The 20,390-nt window shown below is 36.1% G+C and overlaps 1 protein-coding gene across 1 annotated transcript; it reads right to left on the reverse strand.

Moving 5' to 3' along the window:
* Positions 1 to 14,362: 14,362 nt before the first annotated feature.
* LOC149777949 (zinc finger BED domain-containing protein 4-like) lies at positions 14,363 to 15,643 on the reverse strand. The gene has a single exon (XM_089940561.1). The coding sequence runs from the start codon at positions 15,641 to 15,643 to the stop codon at positions 14,363 to 14,365; it is 1,281 nt and encodes a 426-aa protein (XP_089796687.1).
* Positions 15,644 to 20,390: the final 4,747 nt, after the last annotated feature.

Genomic DNA, 20,390 nt, shown 5'->3' on the forward strand with positions numbered 1-20,390 from the left:
TGTCCATATGATTAACAAGGGAATGGGTTTATAGCGACAACAGTATTTATACAGGCAAGTGGTAACCGTGTTGCAAGTGACAGACCTCAAATGTGTGACATATTAACATTGTTGGAGTTGATCTCAATAGGCGCCTTTATATGTACATATATGAAATCCTATGTTAAATGGGTTCATCGGGTGAATATGTATCTGATGACAAAAGTGTTTTTTAAGGACAAGGGAAAATGTTAACTTTGTACTTGTTATAGACTATATGTATACTTTGGAGGGACATGCAAAAAAAATGTAAAATTAACATTTTAGATACTATCCAACGCACACTATTTCAGTACTATTCAGTACCCTGTATTTCATTACAACACAAACACACTTCTTAAAATCCAGCACCCTCCTTTTGATTATCATTCAGCACACCACATACACAATCCAGCACCAGATTTTGATTACAATCCAAGCACACACATTACAATCCAGGAGCCTTTTATAATTATAATTCAAATACACCTTAGAATCCAACAACCTCTTTTTCATTAGTCTAAACGCTTATATTACAATCCAGCACCCGCATTTTTATTACTATCCAAGCACACAACATATACAATCCATCACCCTGTCTTTTTTTTTAATAATTACTATCCGAAATTTATAAGGGTCTCCTGGAATTTGGGTGTAGGACATCACCTCAGGACAACCTCCCCTCCCCCCGGGACAAGATCTCCTTAGGACACCCCACCCCCCGAAGAAATTAAACTTAGGGCATATTCCACTCCAAAGTATAAATTTTTAAACTTCTTAAAATGTAACAAATATACTGGCCTGTATTGAAGAGGGATAGGTGGAGAAAAAGAAGGTATCAGAGATATCTAAAATAAATTTCATTATTGAATTTCATGTTTATACATTAGTATTATGGCTTAGATTTGAAGTACTATTACGCTAGGAAAAAATGTGACATATCAACATTATACCTCTTGTCAGTTTAAACGGTGTATATGCCGTCATTAACATGTATTTGCGCATATTTGCCAGTCTTTGCGGGTCTTTGCCGTGTACCCTAACTATAAAATTACAAACACCAAGATTATATACATATATCTTTTATTTCTTTTGATGAAACGTATAATACTAAGAACAGGAAGCTTTCAGTTTAGTATAGTTATAAAACGTCTTTGCGATCATCTATTTCTCACCAAGCTTACCACATAAGTATAGTTATAAAACGTCTTTGCGATCATCTATTTCGCACCAAGCTTTCCACATAAGTATAGTTATAAAACGTCTTTGCGATCATCTATTTCTCACCAAGCTTACCATATAAGTATAGTTATAAAACGTCTTTGTGATCATCTATTTCTCACCAAGCTTACCATATAAGTATAGTTATAAAATGTCTCTGCGATCATCTATTTCTCACCAAGCTTACCATATAAGTATAGTTATAAAACGTCTTTGCGATCATCTATTTCTCACCAAGCTTACCATATAAGTATAGTTATAAAACGTCTTTGCGATCATCTATTTCTCACCAAGCTTACCATATAAGTATAGTTATAAAACGTCTTTGCGATCATCTATTTCTCACCAAGCTTTCCACATAAGTATAGTTATAAAACGTCTTTGCGATCATCTATTTCTCACCAAGCTTACCATATAAGTATAGTTATAAAACGTCTTTGCGATCATCTATTTCTCACCAAGCTTACCACATAAGTATAGTTATAAAACGTCTTTGCGATCATCTATTTCTCACCAAGCTTACCATATAAGTATAGTTATAAAACGTCTCTGCGATCATCTATTTCTCACCAAGCTTACCATATAAGTATAGTTATAAAACGTCTCTGCGATCATCTATTTCTCACCAAGCTTACCATATAAGTATAGTTATAAAACGTCTTTGTGATCATCTATTTCTCACCAAGCTTACCATATATGTATAGTTATAAAACGTCTCTGCGATCATGTATTTCTCACCAAGCTTACCACATACATGCTAAAAATGTAAATAAGACCGGAAATAAATTCATAGTTATTCAATGAGACAAACTGTGTTATAAAAAGGATAACACGATTTTCTTTGTGTTTACATTTGGAGTATCTAGATTGATATTTTTACAACAGTGACTGAAAATTGATAATTTCGACATACGCGCTACAACAGGCTTGACGACCAGTTCCCGTTGGGTAAAACGTATGGTTTACTCAGATCGTATACTTCATATTTCCTTACAAGTTACTAATTTCGTGATCATAGAATTTCTCAAACTGGATCTTGGAAAATTTTGGGATTACATTTCAACATATTATTGGTTAAAATATTTAGTTTGAATATAAAAATCGCACAGTAGAAGGATTTTCTTCGCTAGGAAAGACTTAGGTCTTAAAGGAAACAAATTGTCAATCAAATACTCGAATGAGTCAGATAGCGGTGTTTGGATTGAAAAGGCTTAAATGGAAGCTCACGGAAGATAAATCATTTAAATTTGGCCTTTGTAATCAAATTTTTAAACAGAATCGTCAGTTGAAAATTCACATGATGATACATATTGGAGATAAACCATTCAAATATGAAGTTTGTGATAAACTGTTTGTTCATATCCGCTCCATCAAGATACAAATAATGATACACACTGGAGATGAACCAGTCAAATATAATGTATTTACATTGTAATTTAATGTATTTTGTGTTTGTATTTTGAAATGTATTCTCAAAATATCCATCTTTAGATGTCAGGTGACAACGCTTCAGTACGAATAGATATTTGAAAGCTACAAAAGTTATTCATGTAAAAAATATTGAAAATATCGGAAAGCGGAAAACAAGGAAAGTTCACTAAAAGATATATGAAATGGAAAAGAATTATAAATGATGATGGATAAAACGTTATGCAAAACACAAAATAACGCCAACGCAATTGCAGATTTATCAATCTATTAACAATAATAACAATTAGTAATAATACATTAATATTAAATTCTAATATCAAATTCATTACATATACCTTACACTAGATCAATATTGCACCTCATGGATGTCAAATCAATTTAACAGTACAACATAGTATGCCATTCTAGAATAATAGTCGCAAACAAGAACCGAGTAATATAAACAGGCATACATAGATTTTCACTTTTCAACAAGAAACCTTACAAGACAACAAAACTGCACACAATGGCTGTCAAAATTCATAGTACGATATGGGATCCAATTATAGAATAACATCAGCAGATATGCATTGCACTATAAGAATATGCAGCTATGCAAATATTCACTTTTCAATAAGAAACGTTACAACACAACAAAATTGCACACATTGGCTGTCAAAGTCAATTCATAATTTCAAAGCTTTTGTTTTCCTATTCTAGATCAAAAAACGTAAAGAAAGCTGAGCAGATAATAATGTTGAAAGACGGTGTTACAAGTCGAGATCAAATATGTGGCCTTCAGAAAGTCTCATAAGAAGAGATGATTTTATTGGACATTTAAGAAAGGAAAACAATCACATACAAATCTTAAATACATGCTTATCGAAAGTCCAATTATGGAACTGTACTTGTGACGCAAAGGTCAAACATTTTAATTTAATACTACATATAAGGCCAAATTGTCTGATTTCACTTTACCGTAATATTGTATCGACAACTGTTACATAAGTCCGTGGCGTAATTGAACATCTGTAAGAAAATACAAGAAAGCAATCGAGCTTTTTTCCACTGTTGGTCCAGAACCCATAATGTGAGATCTATGACTATTGCTCATTCATCAAACAGCATACATTTTCTCTGTGCAAAAAGAACCTCATTTCAGACACGAGTAATGGTTGATAAACCAATTATATATTTTTTGAACAAAATGTAAATGCTCTCATCATATAAATACGTAATCAAAGTTCAGTATTTTAAGAATATTCATCCTTAGATAAAGTCACAGGTGAAAAGGTTTTAATGTTAACCGTAATTTGAAAGATTACATACATTATCAATGTAGAAGATATTGAAAATATCAGAAAACGGAAAATAAAGAATGTTCACTAAAAGATATATGCAGTGGAAGAAAGTATCAATGATGATCGATTAAACGTTATGAGTGAAGAGAAGAAAGAAGCACAAGTACTATGTACCTGAAGTTTAACGATACTCGCCTGTGGTAGTTTAGTCAAGAGTGTCTCAGTTATTGTTACAAACACTTCTAAGATCGTATGACACATCCAACTCTCTTGATTTGTGATTGCAGAGACTTGTATTCGCGTCTTAACTTGGATTATCAAAGTGTCCTAAGATATTAAATGAATCTGAGACAGAAAACATGTAAAGGAAGTATCCAATGAACAACGTGATCGCCGATTCTTTCCTGATACCGGTACTGTAATCTGTATAATCTGCAAAGGTCTGATGTTTGCTATCAGTGGTTTATTTGAGTCTTGGTGTTAATCCTCACAGACCAGTTCTTCATGTTTTGCATTTTTGATTGATACGGCTTATGACATGCATATACCGTCTGTGAGTCATGTTGAGTGGCTGAGTGCGGGGAAGTAAACTCCCGACTACCACGAGTCGCACGCCCATACTGAGCAGACCGTCGCAAACTATCCTGCAAAATACACGGAACGGTTGCTCCAGACAAGCCACGAATACATACATTTAAATTTTCCGGCCATACTAATGTGGATGACTGAATATCACGTTCGAGACGGCCGACAAGGCCACGCCCACAGATTAAGATATGCATGATTACTAGACAATAAATCAATCAATCAATTACATTAAAGTCGTTTTTGCCCTATTGGGCATGCACGACTGGTTGATGCCCCCACCGGGGGTGGGGGATGGGGGAGTGGGCTGATAAATATTTTCGAGGGGGATGAAAGAAGCTACATCCCCCAACTCGTTAATGAACTTACAGAGCTCTGCTTGTTTTAAGCCAGCAGGACGTGGAACAGTAATTCTCATAAGACCTGTATGGTGGGCTGATGTGAGTGGGATTGGACCAAACACGCGCTCAGTGTAATTTAATGTCTGTATACAGCAGGTGAGACGTCTCGCCGGAGAGGGCACTGCTCTTATGACGTCATCCATGTTCCGTTCGTACACGCTCTTCGGGGAATCTGGTCTATAGACGAATGGGAATTGGCCCAACACTCGTCTTTTGATGTCCGATTGGCAGGGGGAAGAGGAACCCGGGAGGAATTACCAACGTCGGCCGGTACGCACCTGAAACGCCAAAATAAATATTGCCAAATTCAACCCAGTTGCCTATATAGTGGGTATAGCCTATTACCAATTTTGTGTTGGCCACAGTTGTAATTATAGTCCTGAATTTTAGTTTCAAATTTTTCTACTCAATTAATTCCAAAAACACAGTGTGCATATCTCTTATTTAAGTCAAAGAAGTAGGTCTGGGAGACCGATACAACTTTAGATTGTCCAGTCAGAGATTATGGTTTTAATTTAGAACGGTGGCCAAAGGATCATATTAGGTTATCAAGAGTGTTAATGAGTCAAGATTTCAAGCCAAATTGAAATTTCGTAATAAATGAGAATGTTTGGTGCCCAAAGAATGGCTGAAGTTACACCTTAGAGAAAGGATACAGGAACGGTTTGATGTTATGAGGCGGGGTGAAACTATCCCTTTTCCGATATTTATTTCCTTCAATACCGCATATCTCCCAAGACTAAGAGACTCCATTGGTGGTGATTTTTAATTGGTTTGGGTGTAATCCATAGAATTTTTGAAGCTCATTTATCAGCAATGCCATGATTGGTATTATCAGTCGTAAAATAGTCCCCTCGAAAGCTGATATCTACGATGGTTCTCTTGCGTCTTCGTATTTCTTCGTAGCTTTCTTCCCTAATGATCCATCGCAGTAGACTTTTTGTTGAGTTTCTATAATTGTTCTGAGTGCATCAGTGTAATATTTAGTAGCGCCAGCATTTTTTAGTAGGTTTGTATGACCCCATTCGTCAAATTGTTCGGTCACATGGTTGGTCACATCTGTTTGCTATTGTTTGTCTTCTTCAGTGTTGATATGGCCACTTTTTGTTTTCGGCTTTTGGTTTTTATTTTCTTTTGTATCTTTTTTTCTTAGCTGGTGCTTGTTGTTTGCTTTTCTCAGAATTGGTAGTGTTACATCCAGCAATAATTCCACTTGATGGTTTAGGTGGTGCTGCCATGGAACGTGTCAATGCTACTACCACCATGGTTTATGTTGAACTTGTGTTCTCTTGCTGGGTTAAGGTTGATAGTGCCAATGCTATTGATCTTCGTAAATTTGTTGAATTGTTGGTCTTCCTGCGGTACAGGTATTGATAAGGGAATTGTTTTCGCTTTCTGTATGTCCTCTATTGCCATGTAATCCGGTCGACTTGATTGGTGACATGTGTTCACCTCCGTGCTCCTCTCTTGTGCCAATTTTCGATTTCTGTTAGAGATTTAAACTGTTCTTGTTCCCAGTTGAATAGTTAGAGGTGATTTGACAGTTGTTAACATCATTCCGTGGGTAGGAATCATTATAGTGCCGACACTGGAAGTCACTTGCTGTTGAGTTTATGTATTATGCTGATGTAAAGTTTGCTCCCTCTGCTGTGCCTCATTTTGTCTTCTTGGTGTCGGCCTTCTTGGGGGGGGGGGGGGACATTTCTCCAGTTTCTTCTATTGGCACCTCTCCAACTGAGTCTGCTGTTTTCTTCTCATATTAGCAATAGCGAAGTACGCTTTGCTTGTTCACGAAGGCTCCATCCTGTGGCGATTTGGAGGTTTTATCCACCCCCCTTATCGCATTCAACGCTTGTTGTGGGAATATAGCTTTCATCGTTGACTCTACTAATGCTACACATGTTGCTTTCTGCTTTGTTAGTAGAATAATGTGATAAGACTATAAAAGAAATGCAGCTTCTTAAATAGGGCATGACCTTCTCACTCCTGAACAACTCCGAGGGAAAATGAGAAATGGCACACCAGAAACGCACATATAAAACACTAGGAATTTGTGGTATTTTTTTTTCTCCATAGAAAGCAACCGATTCTCATTTAAACTCAAAAATAGATAACCAAATTTATAGAAAATTAAAACTCCGGACAAATTATAACTTCAATTTAATTTTTTGTAAACCATATTATAAGAAAAGGGGAAATTTTATTATAATGCTGTCCTTACATACTATTTTATGGCACACACATAATGTAGCAAATACACATATAACATACACAGGGCATAAGGGACCCTTATCAAAGGTCACTCTTGAACAAAAAGGGAAGGGAATTCGACTAGGATATTGAAGCCTAGATCGGATAAAGAACCCTTTAGAATACACTAGGTTGAAAAAAATACCCCATAAAAAATTGTATTTAAATTTTTGATCAAAATTCTTTTTAAAAAAGGAAAGAAAAAACCCACACAAACACACGCACCTTAGGGAAAGAGAAAACTATAAAAACACTTTATTTTTTTTTTTTGAAAGGGGGGCATCTGTCTGATGCACCGCCCCCCCCCCCCCCCCCCAGTGATACCGGGATACCGGTACTGCAATCTGTATAATCTGTAAAGGTCTGATGCTTGCTATCACTGCTTTATTTGATTCTTAGTGTTAATCCTCACTAACCAGTGCTTCATTTTTGCAGGTCAATGTTTTAGTAATATTTATAAAATGTCATTGATAAAGAAGTTAATAGGTATGGGTATTGTAAAAAAAGCTGTCATAAAAGGGTAACAGCATCTTCATCATCATCATCTTCTTCTTCTAATTATTATTATTATTATTATTATTATTAATCGGACTTTTAAGCGGTCCTTTTTAACCCGAGCCTTTCTGTACCGGTCCTTTCTGACCCGTTACCCTGCAAATACAGTGTCTGATCAGGTGAAGTTATGGGTGGGTTGGGGTTTCCAAAATTTCAAAGGGCCCGGACTTTCCTCGAAGGGCACCAAAGCAAAAGTCTGTGCTTTTATTTACCCAATTGCATATACTACAAATTGAACGTGCGCAAAAATAAAATGATGGTCAAATTTAAAGTGACTTTCTGACTTTATATTTGTGTGTGTGTGTGTGTGTGTGTGTGTGTACGTTTTGTATGATTGTTGGGTGGGTGGACGGGAACCCTGGAAACCACACAGGACAGCTGGATCCGGCCCAGAAATAGTAATTAAAACTAAATAAGAAACGAATAAAATATGGATAAAAGAAACATTTATATCTTTATAAATTTGGAATCAACATTCAATATATCTAAAATGTCTATGTGCTGCTTTGTCCGTCTTTACGCGTCGTTTGGTTATTTAGTAGGACCTTTCGAGAACGAGCTATTGCGAGATTGTCGCGTTATCTGTTATGGCGGACAAGGTACAATTAGTGTGACCATACACATCTATTTTATCTTATATTGGCTTAATATCTTCATTATACGCCCTTCAAGATATGACTCTATCTAGGGACTATATTTGTATCCAATAGTTTCCAATAATTCTTGTTGATCTGAAGTATACTTTTATTTGTTCCGTTAAATGAAACTGCAATAAGTTCGTAGGCTCTACCACGGCATAGGATTACGACTGATGATGCATACGGGAGATGGATCAGTCAAAAGTGAAGTTTTTCAGGAAGATTTTACGGAAAGGAGTGATTTGAAAAGTCATAGATGGAATCATTCTGGAGATAAACCATTCAAATGTGGAGTTTGTGATAAAATGTTTCCATTCATAAGCTCCTTGAAGACACACATGAAGATGCATACTGGAGATAAACCATTCATGTGTAACGTTTGTGACAAAACGTTTATGCATGCTAGTCATTTGGAGATTCACATGAGGGTACATACTGGAGATAAACCATTCAAATGTAAAAATTGTGATAAAATGTTTAGGCAAAGTGGCCAGTTGAAGTCGCACATGAGGATACATACTGGAGATAAACCATTCAGATGTGAAAATTGTGATCAAATGTTTAGGCACAGTGGCCAGTTGAAGACACACATGATGATGCATACTGGAGGTGATCCAATCAAATGTAATGTTTGTGAAAAAACGTTTAGGCAGAAATGTTATTTGAAGATTCACATGAGGATACATACTGGAGACAAACCATTTAAATGTGAAGATTGTGATAAAATGTTTAGGCAGAGTAGTCAGTTGAAGAGGCACAGGACGGTACATACTGGAGAAAAACAAGTCAAATGTGAAGTTTGTGGTAAAATGTTTGAATTCATTAGTGCCTTAAAGACACACATGATGGTACATACCGGAGACAAACCAGTCCAATGTGAAGTTTGTGGTAAAATGTTTGCACTTGTTAGCACGTTGAAAAAACATATGATGATACATAATGGAGATAAACCATTTATTTGTAATGTTTGTGACAAAACATTTACGCTGAGTGGTAATTTGAAGAATCACATGAGGATACACACTGGAGAGAAACCAGTGAAATGTCAAGTTTGTGGTAAGATGTTTAGATTCTTTAGCTCCCTGAAGTCACACATGGTGGTTCATACTGGAGATAAACAATCCAGATGTGAAGATTATAATGAAACATTTATGCAGAGAAGTCAGCTGAAGAAGCACATGATACATGCTGGAGATGAACCATTCAAATGTAACATTTGTGACAAAACATTTACACACAGTAGTTATTTGAAGATTCACCTGAGGATACATACTGGAGATAAACCATTCAAATGTAAAAATTGTGATAAAATATTTAGGCAGGCTGGTCTACTGAAGAAGCATAGGCAGATTCATACTGGAGAAAAACATATTAAATGTGAAATTTGTCCTGAAACATATAGGGAAAGTAATGCTTTGAAAGGGCACATGAAGATACATACTGGAGACGAACCAGTAAAACATGAAGTTTGTCATGAAGTGTTGAATGAAAGTAGTGATTCGAAAAGTCATAAATGGAGACATACTGGAGATAAACCATTCATATGTGGTCTTTGTGATAAAACATTTGATCGGAGTGGGCCTTTGAAGGCACACATGAAGATACATATATTGGATATGAACCTTACAAACATATAGTTTGCAATAAAATATTTAGCCACAGTAGGTAATTTTAAGAGGCACATTTTGATAAATACTGGAGAATAAGCAACATAGGTTTCATTATTATATTTGTTACTTCTGTCAGTTTGGTCATAAATTTTAGTTTCATTTATCTGAATAGTTTTATTTCTAACTTTTAGCTACTTTTGATTCCAGTGCTTTTTGCTATATAGCCTGCCTTGTATTGTTGTGATATGTTTCTCAATATATGCTGTTATATTTACTTAACTAATCTGTTTTATGATATATATGCTTCAGGCACATGTACACTAGCCTTACAGAGGTGAAATGATATAATCAACATGCGTTTCCAATATCAGTATCTTTATTGACATGATAGGAGAAGAATCAATGCAAAACAATACAGGGCTCTCAACACAATTTCTGGATGAGGAGTCCTTGCTTCTTAAATTGTGGAACTCAACAGTCCCTAGCCTATATCTGAGAGACCCTGGCATAAAATCATGAATCCCTCACCTTGAAAAGGTTAGGAAGGAAAATTAAGAGCATATTGTACTTTTTATTTTTATAATATGAGGATTTAATTAATATGTAATATCAAACTTCAAAGAAAATATTTTTCTGTAAATAAAATGGAAAGTTTTAACATAAACTTATAGTTACAATTTAACCCATATAACAATGCTAAACTTTCAAACTAATCACTAGAAAATTGTTAACAGTTAATTTAAATCCCATGTATGATCACTTAAAATGCTGCATAGTTTTCTCAATAAGTATATAACATCTCCATTGCCACCAAAGAAACTACATGAGAAATCACCTGTTATTACACTGTCAGAGGTCTTGGTAATACTAATGCTTAATTACGCATATTTGGATGCCTATATTTTTTCTTCGATGGTGAAAATCACTTAGGCAGGAGTCCTCCGTATGCATGTAACTGGTGGGCAGCTCAATTCAAAGACTTTCCTGTCATGCTTCGGCCACCTGCTTAGTGGGAAATGTGTTGATCAATTGGCTGTGCTGATATTTACAATGACATAATTTAGTGGCTACAAAGACTCAAGGATGTACATGTTGCCATTATAAGAGTATGTCAAAAGAACATGATGCAATAGCTGGGTGACAGGTTCAATGGCTTTGACTGGCGGCTGGGTGGGACAATGTATTGATGTTTACTGTGATAGAATTCAGAGGCAGAAAGACCCAGAGATGTACATCAAGTTACAGTTACTGGACTTCATGACAAAACTACTTTTTATGCTCTATATGGCTAATTCTTTTTTCTGATGCTGAGAATTTGCATTACTGGAAGGGAAAGAAGACATTACAGTCTGTTAACAAAGAAAGTACAACTTCCATCTGTAAACTGAGGAGAGACAAGATGCAAATTCTATCAGCAAAGGATGAACTTGTCCTTGTTTTAATGAAACTTTGTTTAGGACTCACAAGTGAAGATTTAGCATAGCTGGGGGATTATGCTCTGAGATTATGAATACCTGGGTGAAATTCCTGTCAAATAAATTGAAAGGTTTGGTCCAGTTTTCCCCCAAAGGAAGTAGTTATACATAATATTCTGAAGGCATTCAAAAATGAATGTGCAAGTACATGGGTCATTATGGGGTGTACAGAGATATTTATTGAGCATCCCAGAGATCTGTATGTACAGGCAGTGACATTGTCTGATTACAAAATCATAACACTAAATTTACATGATGGAATAACTCCATTAGGTTTGATAAGTTATATATCTGAAGCATGGGGTGGGAGGGCATCAGATAAGCAAATTGTTGTCAAGTCTGGCTTTCTAAATTTGCCAGGTCCACATGACCTAATTATGGCAGATAGAGAATTTCCAATTAAAGAAGAACTATTGATACGCTATGCTCATCTTGCCATTCCCCCTGGTGCATGGAGTAAGGAGCAAATGGCCTCACACAATGTTAAAATAACCACAGAAGTTAAAAATCTTACGATTCATGCAACCATCAACCAACTTGAAATGTTTAACATTTTGAAGGAAACTCTTCCAATTACTCTGCTGCCAATTACTGGTGACTTTATCAATGTAAGTGCTGCATTATATAATTTGCTTCAACCATTAGTCAGTTCTGAATAAATGCAGAAATATCACCACAATTACCACCTTTAATGTAACAAATATTAAAGTCCATCGTAAAGCTGAATTCCAGAAATAACATGTTCTCTGTCACTGTTAACTAATTAAGTAAAAAAAAATAAACTAAAATAAAATTAGATTTCTTCTTGTGTACCATGGTACAAGAAAAGTAATAGACTTGATGAGTATCTTCCTTTCTTGACTTCAAGCTTAGGATAAATGAAATTTTGTTCAACTATTTACAAAAGACAATAAAAGTCAAGGACAGCCATGCTATAGAACATGGACACATGAAAGATAAGGAATGGCAGTGTTAAGAATTTTAATGTTATACATTCATGATAAATACAAATATCTCTCACCAGTATGACAACATTGAATTACAAATATCTCTCACCAGTATGACAACATTGAATTACAAATATCTCTCACCAGTATGACAACATTGAATTACAAATATCTCTCACCAGTATGACAATACTGAATTACATGTAATGTCAAAAATTTTCAACTCATTTTTCATATGAGTAGCAATATAATTGTATATGTACCACTATGTGAACCATACCATGTAATTAAGGGTTCCCATAGGCATGGTCTCACATCATTATCTAACAAGTATAAATGTTATGCCATATAACAGGCTATGTTTTTTCATACTGGTAGGTAGACATGAACCAGTCATAGCATGTAAGCAATCTTTAAGAATATACATCTGCATGGTTGTTAATTTATATACTGAAATAAGCTGTGTAAACTAATGCATTCTTTGTTTTATGTGGAATTTATCATTCTTAACTAACTATAAAACAATGATTTCACATATCAAAGTTCACATTGATTGCTTTCAGTAATAAGAAAATCAGACCATAACAAAAAATTTGCATAAACACACTTTACATTATACATATGTTCAAAGGAGTTCCAAACTTTGCATGTTCAAAGGAGTTCATATGCAACATAAATTTATGTCTTTACTAAGCATCTTTCACAACACCATTTGTCAATTTCAACTTCTTTGCTTGTGTGGGTGATATGGAGGCATCTCCAATGGAACCATTTTTTACAGTAATCACAACAAACACAGTTGTCATCATGAGTCACAATATCCTCAGGTTCCTTGCAAAGTGAATCACACAGCCTGCACATTACATTATTATGCATTGTTTTAATGCATTTCTCGGGGGCTCTGAGTGGCCAAGGGGTCTAAAGCTCTCACAGTTACGGATCACTGCCATCTCACCTCTGTCTGCAAGGGTTCAGGTCTCAGATTCGGCCTATGTGGGTATGTGAGAAAGCTTGCCAGTAGCTTCTTGTGGGTTGGTGGTTATTTTCAGGTTCATTTCCTCTACCATTAATACTGGCCGCCATGTATAGTCTATCTTGTGCTGAAAAATGGCGTCAAACCCTACAACAACAAAAACAACAACAATCCATTTTTCTCCTTTGCTTACTGTTCGCGAGATTCCAGTTGCCTTTGCATTAGGGTTGTGGACCATGAGTTTTTTGTTGGATATGTCATTAGTTTTTGGTAAACATTTGCATTAGACAGCAGTCTTGGAGCCACAAGTTTTGTGAAGAAATGCACCAACTTCAGCTTCACACTTTCCCAAAACTCTGGATCAAATGGTAGGGCATAACCGATTAGCATTTTTTACTGATTTCTGATTCCGGATTTTGGGCATGAAATTTTTCCGATTCCGGATACGATTCAATTAATCGGAAATGCTAAATTAAAAGGTTTTTCAAATTAACTTTTTAAACCGTGTTACACACGTTTTGCATATCACACCGATGTCACAAGGGGAAGGATATGGCAGGACTATAGCAAAATGCAACGAAGTTCAAAGCCACAAAGAATCCATGAAATTTTTTATTTTTGTAAAATGCACTGAAACATTATAAACGTTTTTTCTACGATCACATTGTTATACATAATAATTATAAAAACTTACGATTTTACAAATAAAACTCGCAAACTGAAATCCACATGTTATGGCGCCCTAAGTATTTATTTTCCTGTGATATTGTTCTTGTTTTTTGGCAAAGATATTATAATATAATAAATTTAGAAATGCGAGTCTTGAATATTGATATATTTATGTAGCGCATAATATAATTTAATATAATATAATATAATATAATATAATATAACATAACATTAAAGTTAAGCAGTTTATTTCTGCCATGTTTCATCTACCTAAGTAAAAACACGCAGTTTAATAGATAATAAAGAAATTTAATAATCAAAATTTATAACTTCCAAGTTCTTTGCAAGAAATAGTAGCATCTCCGTTTTTTCAGCGGACATGCTCGATCGTTTGTCGCTGCAAATAGCACCTGTGGTGCTAAAACTTCTTTCACTATCGACGCTAGAGGGCGGTATTGAACAAAAACGTTTAGCGACAGCTGCCAGAAGCTGGAACGTTTTTTCCCGGGATTTCCAGTATATAACTGGGTCCGTTGGTGGTGAAGTCCTCGGCTGATTTTTCTCAGCTAGATACGAATCCAATTCGCGCTGGCACGTGAATTCAGATGACAGGGATGCAGAGGCAAGATTTTGGTTGGATATGCTAGAGGCAAATAACTCCTGGTAGTAGGAATCTAGGCCAGTCGAAGTTGAAGGTCCTGGATCCACTTCTGTTGAGGCTGGAATGTTGACAGCGGTGATTGTTTTTTCATACTCGATCTGTAGTTCGTCCATTAACATGCGCTTTACAGCGTCATGCCCATGCGCATTAAAAACCAACAATTTGTAAGTGGGATCCAAAACCGTTGCAAGTGCACACAACTTGTTTGTCTCCACTTCCTCATAACGTGTACGCAAATCTTTCAGCATGTCCGCCCGCATGGTCTGTATTCCGATGTCATCTCCGACTCTTGCAGGTTTTGTTAAAGTTGCCATGAGAACGCGAACACTGGGGATGATCATGCTTGCTGTTGCAGTAGACATACTGGCATTCCTGGTTTCCTGTTCGAATGGTCGAAGCGTAATCAAAACCCGTTCCATCAAATTCCACTCATGTGCCGTTAGATTTGTAACCCCATCATTTTCCTGACAATAGAGGGCAATAGCTTTCTTTTGTTCTATGAGGCGCTCGAGCATGTAGAACGTAGAATTCCAGCGGGTTGTAACATCCTGGATAAGACGGTGTGTCGGGTATGGCGTGCCGTCCTCGCATGTCAAAGACTTCTGGATTCTGAGCAATTGTTCTGTGGCTTGAGTTGAATGCCGAAAACGCCCAACGATTGCACGAGCAGTGACAATAGCATCCATAACGGATCTTTGACTTAAAAGTCCAACCTTGACAACTAGCTGGATCGTGTGGGTGAAACATCCCAAGTGATCCAATCCAGATAACTCCGCCGCTTTTTTCATGCTCGCACCATTATCCCACACGAGAACTCCACGTTTTTCATCTGGAATAGACCATGCTGCCAACATTGCAAGGATGTTATCCGAAATAACTTGGCCCGTGTGTCGGTCTTCAAGATTTCGTAGTGACAGAACAATGGACATTCTGTTCCACTTGCTGTCAATCCAATGAGCGGTAAGCGAAATGAAAGCATTCAAATTATTTGTGCTCGTCCACACGTCACTTGTAAAACTTATGTAGGCTGCTTGTTCTAGTAAAATAACAATTTTACTCTTCACGGCAGAATATAAGTCCGGAATAAGCGTTCTTGACAAATGGACTTTGGATGGAATAACTTAACGAGGTTCAAGTTCATTCAGAAAGCGAGTGAAGCCTACGTTGTTAATCATGCTGAAAGGCATAGCATCAGCCGCAATCATTTCTATGATCTTCTTAGTTATGATTAACTGGCGTGGGTTGTTAGCCTCAAACGGTTTTTTCTTTTCTAGCAGGAACTCTATTGTCTATACTCTGTGTTTCTTTCCAGGCTGCATTACTTCTTCGGCTTTTCGTTTCTTTTCGATGTCACAGATTCCGGTATACTTTTTATATTCATCCGGATGTTTTGCACGCAGGTGATTGATAAGTCCACTGGTTCCATATGAACGTGGATCATTACCTCCTCGTTTTAATTTATCCTTGCACTGTGGAACCAAACAATCTGCCTTTGACTCATCTATGGCATTTATCTCAAAATAATCCCATATTTTGCTTCGTTGTTTTTGCGACATTTTAAAATAAAATTTTTTTTTTTACTTTTATCAGATTTTCATTTAATTTTATTGTCTGTAAAGGCTTAGAAATATTTTGTTATTGTGGCCAATACAACAAATTCTGTATCTAAATAGTGCATGAGAGGGATGTATGTCTAGAAACAAAGTGACAGTTTATGGAAAGTCGTATATCAAAACTCAAGATTATCTACAACATAGCATCGCAGTATCTGTCAGAACTGTAATGTGAGATTAATGATGGATGCAGCCGCAGAGTCTCAACAGTTCAGCACAATTTTTTCACACTGTATGCTAATATAAATTTCATTTACATTATCATACAGTTCCAATGCATCCACGCAGCATATACGCTTTAATTTTCCCGCCTAATCATTTATGTCGACCAGCTGCCAGTTCCGACCCATTCTTTGTTCAACAATTAGTTGATCTTGCCGCCAGGCTTTAATTTTCCCGCCTTAATCATTTATGTCGGCAAGCGGCCAGTTCCATCCTGTACTTTATTCAACAATTAGTTGATCTTGCCGCCATGCTTTAATGTCGCGGTCAAATAAAAATAAAACAGGCTTTTGTTTGGTCCTATAAAGTTGGCCTCTTGTGGCGACTTAAATAAAAGCAATGAAATCTGATCGATTCTTGCATTTTCCAAAGTGATCGGTGATTGAAACAAGTTTATTGTGCTGTGAAAGTTTCCTTATTAACTTTATTTATATTTACGATTGTAAGAATCATTTTCTTTTAATACCTCATTAGCATGTGTAAATGTATTCAATATTATGCCTTCATTATTGAGGATGTTGACATAAATGGGTAGGACTGTATTATATATTTTAATAAATTTAAATCTTTCGGTCTAACTCAAGTATTATCGTTTCACCCCGTTGTGTTGACCATATTGGACTTTTCTGACTTCTTATTTAACTTTATTAACGCACTATCGAATGACACGCAGTGTTAGACACGGTGCTATAGAAATTCAACTTTATTATTTTTATTATCCGAATCGGTCGTTCCTGCCTTGTCCGACTCCGATTAATCGGAAGTTCATACTATCCGGTGGAATCCGATTTCCGGATCAAAAGTCGGTTATGCCCTATCAAATGGCACTCTTAAGTCGTTCCTGGTAGTGACCTTTGTGGTGTACATATAAAAATCACACCATTTTCGACCACTTATGGCCATAACTCATTGAATCTGTGTGTAGTATGCATGATTCCTCTTAAGTCCGCCATCATCTACATAAGAGGGTCTCACTACCTTTGTATCTGAGAAACGTATGGACCATGGACACTTAACTTCCAGTACTCCCACCCCACAACAGTCGCACCATAACATGTCTAGGCTGTCGCCCAGAAATGGCTCATCAGCATGAAGTAGCGTGCCAGTCTCCTGTGAGATAACACAGCGATGGCCATCTCTCCTCAACTGACACAGATAATTTCTTTTAGCCACCGCTTCCTTTTCATGCCCCACTTGATGGCAGGTATACAGTTACTATTCTTTTTCACCAAGAAGACATTTCCTTACAAGTTTACCATGTTCCACCATGTCCACATCTGATACCACTCTGTGAACATTTGATGATGTCATTCGCCCCTTCAGCTGCTTTTTCCATTTTTGGCACAAACTCTGACTGCGAGTCAATTTTTCAGTTTGTTCAATTACATCATTTTTCAAATCTCTAACTTTCCTCAAAAACTCTGGAAGAGATTTGGAAGATAATGACAAAGTTTCCATACCACCTACTGGGATCTGACATGTTTTGCTCGTCATGTGCTGGATGTTGAAACTGAATACTGACCACTGCTTGTGGAAGTACTGAAGTGAAATACTTCAAAGTGTAACTCAAATTTGCTCTACTCGCTGTAGGACTGAATAGCTATCGCTCAGGTGAGTTGATGTGTACATCTGGCTCACCTGCAAAAAGATAAAATGCATGTCCTGTTAATTCCATAATAAAAAGTTAAAGGTATATTTTTCAGAAATGAGAGTCATAGGCTTTCATGATAATACTTGATAGGAGAACTTAATTGTTCTCTTTGAGATAATAATAAGCAGCCAGCAAACACTTTGAATAAGTAGACAAAATCAATTCTACTTACAAAAATGTAAATTTTACCATGTCTGGTTTAAGATATTATTATCTCTGTGTTATCTTTGGTCTATCCTATGTCGATATGCTGTCACATTAAATTACTGGAAGGCATTATAAGAAACAATGTAATTATGCTGCCCTGTGGTAACCATTTCCACTGCGTCCCCAAATAGGGATCAGATATACATATATTTTAGTTAGCATTTTCAGATACTTTAATTTTTCATCTAACTGTGTAATGCAGGAGGATTCATCATATGCTTGATAGAATTTATATTGAAATCGCTAAGTCTGGGATGTACCAGTTTATTAGATTGCCTGTTTTTGTAAATGATCGGGCAAATATTTTCAGAAAAATATACAGATCATTGAAAGCAAAGCCAAGGTATTATTTTATTAAAGATTTAACTTTAAAATGCAAATTATGTAGGTCAGAAACATATGGACAATGCTATGTTGTGGAATTTGCGAGATGCGCTTTAAAGTCTAATCTGTTTTCCGACCTGACACGTATTTGCGACAATACGGGGAAAAAACAGCAAATCAGATACTATTTAACCATTGCCGAAAATTACTACAAGGACGTAGACAAATAAATGAACCATAAATTTGCAATGATGTCAATGGACTGTTGTAATGAAGCTATATTAAAGTGGGCGATTACATTACGAAAACCTCTCCATCTCAAAACGGATGCACTCACGTCTGTGATGCTTCTGTAGGATAGAAGGGACTGCAACTTTTGATGGTGCGACTCCTAATTTTACCAAAATGGGAGTCCTGGACTCCTAGTTTTTAAAATCCTAGCGAGACGTCTGATGTCAAAGTCCTCATTATTATTATTATTATTATAATATCATCTCTGGTTTGTTTTAGGTTTTTTTTGTGAGGGTTCTCTCGTTTTTGATCTTTCCAGACCAGTTAGGGAGGCCCTCATGCCCTGCATGTTTTGGATTGCTATTTTGTATGTTTTGCTATCGTGTTAATGTTTTCTGGAATCAGTACAAATTTACCGGTAGTCATATTTTTTTTGTTCTTTATTTTTTTTTATTAATTTTTTTTTATAATTTTTTTAAATATTATTATTTTATGAATTGATGTATTCATATTTTTTAATGTATTCATCTTGGCTAAACCAGCTTTCAACTTCCATTCTTTTTTCTTCCTCCTCTTTTTGTTGTCTTCTTTTTTCTTTTCTTTTTATTTTCGTCATTTCTCTGAGCGCTTTCCATACTTCTGGGCTTGTTGTTCCTTGCTAATCTTCAGTAGTTTTTGTTATTTGTGGTGCTTTTTCCTGCATTTGTTTTGTAGTTGTAGCTTCTGTCTGTAGCGATTCAAATTTCTTTTCCCTTTCCTGTCTTATCCTCCTCATATATGGGTGTTCATGTGGATCTAAATTTCCTTGCTGCGGTGACTTGGTGTTTTTTGTTATATCTATTATTTTGGGTACTTGTGTTTTCTGGATTTGTTGTAGTTGGAAAGTTGTGATCTCTTTCTGTAATGAATCCTCTCTTAGGCTCTTTATATAAGAGTGCTCATCTTGCAGTTGTTTTGCAATTTCTACATTTTGCTGTAATAACTTGGTGTCGAGTTGCCGTTGTGATTGCATTGGTCTAATTTCTGTTCCTTGCTGGCTTTGTAAGGTTTGTTGTTGTTGGTTCTTAATTCCTTGTTGCTGTTTTACTTGTATCGTCCTTTGTTGTTGTTGCTGTCTGTTTTTTTGTTGTTGATTTTTTCTTCTTGTATTTGGACTAGTTGTTTCTGTTGTAGTTGCTTCCTTTGGTCTGTTGTCGTCTGTACGTCTTTATTTCCTGCTTGTATCTGTATTTGTTGTTGTTGTTGCTGTTGTTTATATTCTTTTTGTCTATTTTCTACAGGAATCTGGGCTTGCATTTGTTGTTGTTGTTGTTGTTGAATTTTCTGCCCTTGTTTTGTGTTTGTAGTTTCTTTTTGTAGTGGCTTTTGTCTTTCTTGTTGCTCTAAATTTCCCTGTTGTTGTTGAGATTGTATTTGATCTATCCTTTG

Source organism: Sinohyriopsis cumingii, chromosome 17 (assembly GCF_028554795.1).
Source record: "Sinohyriopsis cumingii isolate HCF-2022 chromosome 17, ASM2855479v2, whole genome shotgun sequence".
Lineage (NCBI taxonomy): Eukaryota > Metazoa > Mollusca > Bivalvia > Unionida > Unionidae > Sinohyriopsis > Sinohyriopsis cumingii.

What these genes read in the sequence shown, in the direction of transcription:
- LOC149777949 (XM_089940561.1), bottom strand. Translation starts at nt 15,643, where the DNA reads ATGTCCATTGTTCTGTCACTACGAAATCTTGAAGACCGACACACGGGC.